Here is a 10530-nt window from a genome sequence, read left to right as displayed (position 1 = left end):
TGGAAGGCTGAGGCGGAAGGATAGTCGGAGGCCCAGCGGGTCGACACGGGGGTGGCCATGAGTGTGCCACAGCACCCCAGCCTGGGCGTTGGAGTGAGACTCCAAGTCAAAGAAGAAAAAGTACAAAAAGCCAGACTGAATGGGTAGTCCCAGCTCAATGAAAGCTAGCACCCTTCCCCTTCAGGGTGAGACCCTGTGCCGCCCTCATGGTGGGGTGTGGGATGGAGTCCTGAGCAGTTCCAGGGCCGGCGCTCAGAAGGGTCCCCAGGTTGGCTCAATGCTCTGCTCTCAGTGTCCTTACATCCTTAGTTGTCTGGGAACAAAGGGCCTTGCGTGTTCATTTGCACTGGGCTGTGCATATTAGTGGCTGGGCCTGATGATAGCTTTCCCGTGTTCTCCTCTCCAGGGCATCCTGTTCCTGAACCAGGAGGTGCCCAGGGAGTTATTGGAATTTCTGAGGCTCCGGCACTTCCCCAGCGACCCCAAGGCCAGCAGCTGGGGGTAAGGGAGGCCAGAGCTGGGGAGGAACAGGGCTCTCGGCAGCAAGCGGGTGAGGAAGGGTTTTGGAGGCCCTGCCTGGTTCTCCCCCTGCTGAGACACAGGCTCTCTTGACCCAAGCCGAGGGACTTTCTTCTCTTTTGGACAGCCTTGGTTACCCCAGCTGGCTCCGGAACTGTGCCTGTTACAAATAGAAGCAGTGGTCCCTGGGGAGGTGCAGTCTCCACCCTCCCAACTCCCCAGGTGTCCCCCGGCAGCTCACTGCATCTCTCTTCTTTTCAGCTCCCTGGGGGAGTTCCTGCCTAGCGACAGCAGGCAAGTCACTGCCTGCGTCTGCGCCCGGCCCCTGCTGCCCTCTAGTGGCCCATACTAGAGGCGGCCGGCTGCCTCTGGCCTGTCCTGTGGTCCCCTTTCCTGCTGGGACCTCCCGAGCCCACCTCCCATTCACCTTTTCCTTGGGGCGTCCCTGGCGGTCTCACTCCCTAACCTCCGTCCCATGTGGGGCTCTGCCCTGCCTCCCTGCTCCATGGTCCCTGACCTGCTGTCCTCTAGCCCACAGCTGCAGCACCGGCCTGTCGTGAGCTTCTGTGTGGACCCCTATATTTGCGCACCCTCCCCAGGTGAGCTGCCTCTGACCTGGAGCCCATGTTCACCATCTGGAGACTAGAGCTGACGTACCATCTCTCAGCTCTCGGGGGCCCCCAGGCACTTCCCTCCCGCTGCCCTCCTTGGGGACCACTGCCTGCTCCTCGGTGCCGCTGCTGTCTGCTGGAGACCCCGGGGGAGTGTGGCGCCAGCTGATGGGAACAGCATGGGATCTGGCAATGCCAAAGCTTCCTTTGGGGTGGGCAGCTGTCACCTGCTGCCTTGGCGGGGGCTCCCACTCCTGAGGGGCGCTGAATCCACGAGCAGATCAGGGAGCTGCAGGCCTCAGGCCAGCCCTCCACCTACCCCTTCCTCCTGTCGCTTCTGTCCTGCAGAGCCTCTGCCCAACATGGTGGTGAATGGTGTGTTCCAAGGCCTCTACAGCATCGGCATCGGCACCAGCCCATCTAAAGCCCAGCCAGAGGCAGCCTGTCACCTCGCTCCCCTGCCCCCGACGCCCTGATCAGCCCCGACGCCGTTGGGCCACCTGCCAGGAGTCATGTGCTAGTCCTGAGTTCCATGACAGGCTAGGTCCTCCCGTGGTCTGGACCCAGGATTTGGCCACCCAGTGCCTAGTTGTGCCCGTCTTCCTTCATGGGGCAGAATTTGGCTGCAAGGGTAGCTGGGCATGGTAGGACTCACATGCCCAAGGGCCAAGGCAGGGCCGGGAGATGGGAATAAAGGAAGCAGCCCCTTTAGAGGTGGGCGATGCAAAGGTACAGGTGTACTTCTCAAGGTAGACCAGCAGGCGGCAGGGGGAGCAAAGGTTGAGGCCCAGCAGCTGGCAGAGTGTAGAACAAGGTGCAGCAGACCCTGCCTAACCATGTGGACAGCACCTGGGTCAGCATGTCAGGAAGGCGCCCCAGGGAGGGAGAGGCGCCGGCTTGCTGGGAGGCACTTGGGGGAGGTGCCCCAGGCTCAAGAACTCAGCCCACAGGTAGGCTGTAAAAAACCCACATCGTTTTTATTGGTCAGTGTCAGCAGGAGTTTGTCACAAAACTGGGCCTGTGGGCCTGTGGAATGTGGGGGGTGTGGCGGCACTAGGCCCAGGGCAGCAGGGCCCTGTGGCAGGCGATCTTCACCCCCATGAGGGCAACGGGGCCTGCGGATGGTCGCTTGAAGGGAGGAAGTCCCTGGAGCCCTACTCTTTGGCGATGGCAAAGGGCTTCTCCACTTCGATCTTGCCACAGTCTGCGATGATCACATCCTTCAGGGGCTTGTCCCGGCCGTCCGTCTTGGTGTTCTCCACCTTCCGCACCACATCCTGGGAGGGAAAGGCGGAAGCAGGATGCAGCAGTGGGCCAGGAGGTCCACCTCAGGATCAGGCCCCACCCTGCGGCTTAGGAGGGCTGAGACCCACCTGGCCCACAGCGCACAAAGCCTGAGGCCTCCAAACTCCAGTGGACTCATGGCCAGGGTGCAGGGCCAAGACAGGGAGAATGCAGGCTTGACAAGGAGATGCAGGGATTATTATTATTCCCTTGAAATACGACACAGGCTGGGCCAAGGTTAAGGAGGAGGAAGAGGGTGGCTAGGGAGAGTAGTACCAAGTGGCTTCTCAGGGACATCATGTTCAGCTGTACCCTGTGCAGCTCAGGGTAGGAGCACATCACAGTCTAAGTGGATTACAGAATGGAGGTTCCTGCAGTTGTGCAGCCTCAACCAGGTCTCCTGGCTAGGCCTGGAAGGATGGAGAACCTTGGGGCATGGAGATGCAGGTGGTTATTCTGGATTCCCCCTGGGGTGGGAGACAGGACCAGTGGCCCCACTCCGTGGGTGGGGTCCTTCTGGGAAAAGGATGAACTGCATGGAGTCCTCGCCACAGGGTCTGTGTTGGTCCTGGGGAGGACTGCCCAGGCCAGGTTAATCCCTGGAACTCACCATGCCCTCCAGAACCTTGCCAAACACCACGTGCTTGCCATCTAGCCAGGCTGTCTTGACTGTAGTGATGAAGAACTGGGAGCCGTTGGTGTCTTTGCCTGCGTTGGCCATGCTCACCCAGCCTGGCCCGTAGTGCTTCAGCTTGAAGTTCTCATCTGGGAAGCGTTCCCCATAGATGCTCTTTCCTGGGAGGACAGACAGAGCAGGTTGGAGGAGCTGGGCGGGCCCAACCAAGCGGATGTCTGGGGGGAGGACTGTCTTCTGTGCCAGGCTAGGCCTGGGTGGGGTGCGAGGACATGAAAGCCAGCCCCTTCCAGTCCTCTGGCCTTAGAGCCAAAGTGTGCTGAGACCTGCTGGGGCCTCAGGCCAGATGGACTTAACAGCTCACAATGGACTGTTTACTTGGCAGTGATGGTTTTATGGATTTAATAAGGCACATGTTACCAGCTGCCCTCGGTCCAGGGCCTGCCATGGAGGGACGTGGGTAGAGACAGGTGCTGGGAGGGTGGGATGGGATAGAAACCCTTCAGGAAAGGAGCCCTGCCGAGGCTGCCCAGCTTGCCTTCCCAGGAGCACAAGATGGCAATGCAGAAAGCAGCCTGAGGGGCGTGGGAGGGGCAGGGAAAGACAAGGAGGGGCTGCAATGTGGTTCTACAGAGTCGAAGCTGCTTTTCAAGGAAGGAAATGAACAGGCAGCTACAGGTGTGTGTGACATGTCTGTCCATGTGGGGCTTGAGGACGAGGAAAAGCCGCACTATGTCAGCAATCCTAGTTCCAGGAGAAACACTGAAGCCCTTCTTTTTCCTTGTCACTTCTTGGAGATTGACACTGTATATTGGGCCCAGCAATAAATAAGTCACTTTTATTTTGTTTTACCCAACACCTTTCAAACATGTTTGCCCCTTTTCCTTCCCAGTGTACCTGCCTTTATCCTGTGGCTCTGCAGAATGGAACCGGGCTGGGAATCTCCTGTCCTAGCCTGACACTAACCAGGGAGAAGTTTCTGACTGGGCAGCAGGTGGGACAACCAAAACCAAGAATGACCAGACTGGCTGGTGGGTGGGGGATTCTGCCCGGGACCCACCTCTTACCCCCCACGCCAGGAAGAGGAGACTGCTGCCATCATGGGACTCCTGTTGGGGTACTGGCTACAAGCCTCCCCTGTTCGGGAGGCCTCCTTGTAAATCCCAACTAGCTGCAGGACTTGGATTGTGGCTGCTACCCAGAAAACCTCCGTGTCTACATCCTTAGCTCCAAGCGCCTACCCCAGATACAAGGAGGTCCAAACCCAAACAGGCAGTCCTCTCCCTCAGACCAGCTACCGAGTCACCTTGCACCCTGCTCACGCTGTCCCTGTCCACCCACCATCTACTCATCCTTCCTTTCCATTCCCCACTGTCACGGTGGCTGTTTAGAGCACCGTGGGTGCCATACACTGTTCCAATTTTCATGCCTCGCAATCCGCCCTATGTGGTAGGAGGTAATAACTCGATTTTAAAGGTGAAGAAACAGAGGTACAGAGAGTTTGGAGCAGCAGTCCTCAACTTTCTGGCATCAGGGACCACAATTTTCCTATGGCTGGTGTGGAGGATGCTCAGGCACTCCAGTTCCCTCGTACGTGCAGTTCACAGCAGGGGCCACGCTCCTATGAGACTTTAATGCCGCCACAGATCTGACAGAAGATAGAGCTCTGCTTGTCCTCGGCTCACCTGCTATGTGGCCTGGTTCCTAACAGGCCACAGGACAGTACTGGTCCATGGCCTGGGGGTTGAAGACCCGTGGGTTAGAGGGAAGCAGCAGAGCTGGGATTCACACCAAGGTGGCCTGGCTCTTGAAGCACTTGCCCAGCAGGCTGTCCTCTCTAGGCTCCAGGCCGGTCTCCCCCGCGGGGACGGCTGCACCAGAGGCTGCAGTGTGCTTGCTTGTGCCCCAACACCCCTTTGTCACCCTCCTAGTCTGGTCTTCACTGCTCCCGGAGGCACCTGCTTCTCTTCTCCCACCTCACCTCTGACCAAGCTCCTGCCACAGGACACAGTACGTCTTACCCCACCTGTCCTTGGCCCATTCAAATTCTCCCATCCAGGACCTGCTCAAATGATTCTCATGTTCACCCTGGCTGGAAGTGATTCCACTGCCTGTCAGCACTTCAGCGATGACTGACTTACTGAGTGTTCACCAAGTGCCAGGCACTCGGCACTCAGGATCCATCCTAATCCTCATGGCACCCATAACCCCACCACTCTCAGTTGACAGAAGAGGAAACTGAAGCTCCAAGAACGTCCTTGCCTAAGGTCACACAAAATAAGAAGGCAGCAGATGCTGGATCACACCCAACTCCAAATATAGGTCTTTAGATCACATCTGCTTTGTGCCTTCAAGTCCTTTAGCTATTACTTAAATCTTGTATTGTTCTGCAGCTTTCTTAGTGTTGTTTCCTAGTTCTTCTCACCTGGACGATAAACAACTTGATTGGGCGCAATGGCTCATGCCGCCTATAATCCCAGTACTTTGGAGGCCAAGGTGAGAGGATTGCCTGAGCTCACGGGTTCAAGACCAGCCTGGGCAACTTGGTGAGACTTCATCTCTACAGTAAGTAAAAAAATTAGCTGAGTGTAGTGACACACGCCTGTAGTTCCAGCTACTTGGAAAGCTGAGGGGTAGGATCACCGGAGCCCAGCTATAGTGGCCGTGAGCGTGCCACTGCACTCCAGCCTGGGTGACAGCGGAACTCTAAAAAACCACAAAAACTTGAGGACAGAGCTGGAAAGCTGCCTCTTGGCACATTTGTACATTTTCAGGTACTAGAAGTGAAAGGGGCCAGGCTGGTGACTCAGGCCTGTAATCCTAGTACTTTGGGAGGTAGAGGCAATAGGATTGCCTGACCCTAGGGGTTTGACACCAGCCTGGGCAACACAGACTTCGTCCTTACAAAAATAAAAGCACTTAGTTGGGTGTAGTGGCTTGTACTTGAGATGCTGAGGGGGAAGGATCGCCTCAGCCAGGAGGTTAAGGCTGCCATGAACCATGATCATGCCACTGCACTGCAGTCTGGGCAACAGAAGCAAGATCCAGACTCAAAAAAAAAAAAAAAAAGCCAGGCCCGGTGGTTCATACCTGTAATCCCAGCACTTTGGGAGGTAGAGGAGAGAGGACTGCCTGAGTCCAGAGGTTCGAGACCAATCTGGGCAACATGGCAAGACCTCATCTCTACAATACATCAGAAAATTAGCTGGGTGTGATGGCATATGCCCGTGGTTCCAGCTACTTGGAAGGCTGTGGTGGGAGGATGGCCTGAGCCCGGCAGGTTGAGGTTTGGTGGCCATGAGTGTGCCACTGCACTCCAGCCTGGGTGACAGAGTGAGACCCTGACTCAAAACAAACAAAAAAAATAAAAGAGAGCTGCCACCCCACTGACCTTTGCACCCTCAATACCCAACACAGAGCGGGGTCGGATGACTACTCATCCAGAGTGAGCTCTCCCATGCCTGTGCCCTGGGTGTCCTTCTGTCCTGTGTGTGTGCATGCTAACGTAGAGATGGGCCTCAGCCCTTGCAGAGTGGTCTCTGGTGGGAGACACCAAGAAAAGCAACTTTCCCCACTTTTACAGGGCTTCCACGTGGCCTGCGCAGGCTTAGCAAGCCTTACCTAGAATTACCTATCCGTGTGTCTCCACTTTCCTTCCACATGCACCCCCGCCCTGAAGAGGTATCTTGAGAAAGGTCAGCAGGCTGTGGGCCGGGTCAGCGTGTGCCCTGCCTGGGAGAGATCCTCTCAGGTCCACTCTTTGGACTGGGCTCTCTCTAAGGAAGGGAGCAACTGGTCTCAGAGCAGATCACAGGCCTGCCCTGAGAGCTGAGGGTGGGAAAGGACTTGTCTACCCAATACGTCCTGGCCCTCACATGTGAGCACATAATTCTTTGCCCAGAGGACCTGGGTTTACCTCCTGTGCCATCTCCCCTAGTGAAGTCTCCACCTTGGATCATGAAGTCCTTGATTACACGATGGAATTTGCTGTCTTTGTAGCCAAATCCTTTCTAGAAAAAGAAACAGAAGGTAAGGAGGGGGTATGAAGTAGCAGGCAGACACCAAATAGGGCCTGCAGGAACCCAGCCCCACAGTTGCTCATAGAAGAGACACCAGTGCTGGCCAGACTCATTATTCACCACGCTACCGAGGGAGCAGTTGCCACAGGCCGGGCGTGGGGCGCAGTCCCAGGAGTACCCCTGCCTATAGAATTCTCAGGTGTTTTTTTTTTTGAGTCAGAGTCTCACTCTATTGCCCAGGCTGGACTGCAGTGGCATGCTCACGGCCACCAAGCCTCAACCTGCTGGGCTCAGGCAATCCCTCTACCTCAGTCTTCCAAGTAGCTGGAACTACAGGGACCCACCACCACACCAGGCTATTTTTTTTTTTTTTTACTTGTTGTAGAGACGAGGTCTCCCCATGTTGTCCAGGCTGATCTCAAACCCATGGGCTCAGGCAATCCTCTTGTCTTGCCTCCCAAAGTGCTGGGATGACAGGTGTGAGCCACACACCCTGCTAAAAATATTGTTAATGTAGAGACAGGGTCTCACTACGTTGCCCAGGCTGGTCTCCAACCCATGAGCTCAGGCAATCCTCTTGCCTCTGCCTCCCAAAATGCTGGGATTACAGGAGTTAGCCAGCATACCCAGCTGAATTCCCAGGCTTTATACAACCTTACATCATAAAATGCCTCCCCCTCTCATTTCTTCCAGTCATAAGAACAGATGCGGAAAACTGACAGAGAAAAAAGGTCACCTGCTGGCCCAATGGAAAATTAACTTACAAGCTTTCTTAAATGGTCATTGCTGTTTCCCAGAGAGAGGTCTTCCCAGGAGGCTCTGGGCTCCTTACTTTTTTTTTTTTTTGAGTTGAAGTCTCACTCTGTCGCTCAGACTGGAGTGCAGTGGCTGCTCCCGGCCACCGCAGCCTCGACCTGCTGGGCTCCAGCAATCCTTCCGCCTTAGCCTTCCAAGTAGCTGGAACTACAGGCGCGTGCTACCATGCCCGGTTAATTTTTTGATTTATTGTAGTTGCCCAGGTGGGTCTTGAACCCACAGGCTCAGGCAATCTGCTCACCTCAGCCTCCCAGGGTGTGGGATTACAGGCTGAGCCACTGAGCCCGGCTACTCTTTTGTTTTGAGTAGTTGTCTCACTCTGCCGCCCAGGCTGGAGTGCAGTGGCATGCTCATGGCTACTGCAACCTTGACCTGCTGGGCTCAGGTGATCCTTCCACCTCGCCTTCCAAGTAGCTGGAACTGCAGGTATGCACCACCATGCCTGGCTAATTTCTTGATTTATTGTAGAGATGAGGTCTCGCCAAGTTGCCAACTGGGCTCAGGCAATCCTTTCACCTCCCCCTCCCAAAGTGCTGGGATTACAGGCTGAGAGCCAATGTGCCTGGCTCCCTTACTTTTTTTTTTTTTGAGTTGGAGTCTCACTCTGTCACCCAGGCTGGAGTGCAGTGGCATGCTCATGGCTACTGCAACCTTGACCTGCTGGGCTCAGGTGATCCTTCCACCTCGCCTTCCAAGTAGCTGGAACTGCAGGTATGCACCACCATGCCTGGCTAATTTCTTGATTTATTGTAGAGATGAGGTCTCGCCAAGTTGCCAACTGGGCTCAGGCAATCCTTTCACCTCCCCCTCCCAAAGTGCTGGGATTACAGGCTGAGAGCCAATGTGCCTGGCTCCCTTACTTTTTTTTTTTTTGAGTTGGAGTCTCACTCTGTCACCCAGGCTGGAGTGCAGTGGCATGCTCATGGCTACTGCAACCTTGACCTGCTGGGCTCAGGTGATCCTTCCACCTCGCCTTCCAAGTAGCTGGAACTGCAGGTATGCACCACCATGCCTGGCTAATTTCTTGATTTATTGTAGAGATGAGGTCTCGCCAAGTTGCCAACTGGGCTCAGGCAATCCTTTCACCTCCCCCTCCCAAAGTGCTGGGATTACAGGCTGAGAGCCAATGTGCCTGGCTCCCTTACTTTTTTTTTTTTTGAGTTGGAGTCTCACTCTGTCACCCAGGCTGGAGTGCAGTGGCATGCTCATGGCTACTGCAACCTTGACCTGCTGGGCTCAGGTGATCCTTCCACCTCGCCTTCCAAGTAGCTGGAACTGCAGGTATGCACCACCATGCCTGGCTAATTTCTTGATTTATTGTAGAGATGAGGTCTCGCCAAGTTGCCAACTGGGCTCAGGCAATCCTTTCACCTCCCCCTCCCAAAGTGCTGGGATTACAGGCTGAGAGCCAATGTGCCTGGCTCCCTTACTTTTTTTTTTTTTGAGTTGGAGTCTCACTCTGTCACCCAGGCTGGAGTGCAGTGGCATGCTCATGGCTACTGCAACCTTGACCTGCTGGGCTCAGGTGATCCTTCCACCTCGCCTTCCAAGTAGCTGGAACTGCAGGTATGCACCACCATGCCTGGCTAATTTCTTGATTTATTGTAGAGATGAGGTCTCGCCAAGTTGCCAACTGGGCTCAGGCAATCCTTTCACCTCCCCCTCCCAAAGTGCTGGGATTACAGGCTGAGAGCCAATGTGCCTGGCTCCCTTACTTTTTTTTTTTTTGAGTTGGAGTCTCACTCTGTCACCCAGGCTGGAGTGCAGTGGCATGCTCATGGCTACTGCAACCTTGACCTGCTGGGCTCAGGTGATCCTTCCACCTCGCCTTCCAAGTAGCTGGAACTGCAGGTATGCACCACCACACTTGGCTAATTTTTTGATTTATTGTAGAGATGAGGTCTCGCTGCCCAGGCGGGTCTCGAACCCGCGGGCTCAGGCAATCCACTCACCTCAGCCTCCCAAAGGTGCGGGATTACAGGCTGAGCCACCGAGCCCAGCGGCGCCCTTACTCTTAAGACAGGACAATCCTGGGTCCATTGCAACGGGGCAACAGGCAGTGAGGGCCATGCTACAGGGCTGCATCCTGTGTGCGTCGTTTGCTGCTAGCTGCTTGGCCAACTTCACTTCATGGGTGTCGACAAGCCCTGCTCCAGCTGCTTACCTCTCCTGTAGCTAAGGCCACAAAGTTATCCACTGTCTTGGGGACAGTCTTTCCAAAGAGACCAAAGACCACCCGGCCTACGTCTTCATCTCCAATTCGCAGGTCAAAGTACACCTGAGGAAAAAGATCGTTTCACACTCAGCTTTCCTAAAGGGGCTTTGCTAGGGAGGGAAGGAAACAGGAGGACACCTGAGGCGGGGACAGAGGACCGAGCATCTTTCTAGAGAAGAGGTTCTGAACCAGATCATGGTGGAGGTGAAGATCCTGTGAGAATCCAATGAGAGCCCCAGGCCCTTCTCCTGGAAAACTCCAGGCCCTTAGACTGCAGGACAATCTTCGCTCTAAGCAAACAATGGGCCCAGATTCTAGAAATTGCCCTAAGCCCTGCAAGGAGGGGCGCCCAAGTTCAGCCAGGACCCTGGCCGTGCCTAGGCCGAAATCGGCTCCAGGACCGGCATTTGGCAGGCGTGCCCTTTCGCCACC

General features: G+C 55.5%; 2 protein-coding genes across 2 annotated transcripts in view; one reads left to right on the top strand and one right to left on the bottom strand.

Moving 5' to 3' along the window:
* The window catches only part of SNX22 (sorting nexin 22), a 5209-nt gene extending 3603 nt beyond the window's left edge, over positions 1–1606 (top strand). Inside the window, exons 2-5 of the mRNA XM_021713738.1 lie at positions 407–501; positions 781–813; positions 1051–1118; positions 1479–1606. Of these exons, the coding sequence (XP_021569413.1) occupies positions 407–501; positions 781–813; positions 1051–1118; positions 1479–1606 (324 nt within the window). The remainder of the gene's footprint in view (positions 1–406; positions 502–780; positions 814–1050; positions 1119–1478) is intronic.
* Positions 1607–2081: 475 nt separating this feature from the next.
* On the bottom strand, positions 2082–10170 carry PPIB (peptidylprolyl isomerase B; the record flags this gene model as incomplete). Its single annotated transcript, XM_008060718.1, has 4 exons — positions 2082–2407; positions 3025–3209; positions 6965–7058; positions 10048–10170. Coding segments are annotated over 4 exons (525 nt in total), but the record flags the coding sequence as incomplete, so codon positions are not given.
* Positions 10171–10530: the final 360 nt, after the last annotated feature.

The sequence above is a fragment of the Carlito syrichta genome, unplaced genomic scaffold (assembly GCF_000164805.1).
Source record: "Carlito syrichta isolate Samal-C Ts95f unplaced genomic scaffold, Tarsius_syrichta-2.0.1 Scaffold304708, whole genome shotgun sequence".
In the NCBI taxonomy this organism is placed as follows: domain Eukaryota; kingdom Metazoa; phylum Chordata; class Mammalia; order Primates; family Tarsiidae; genus Carlito; species Carlito syrichta.
Note: the sequence above shows the minus strand (reverse complement) of the source record. Positions and strands in the feature narration are given on the sequence as shown.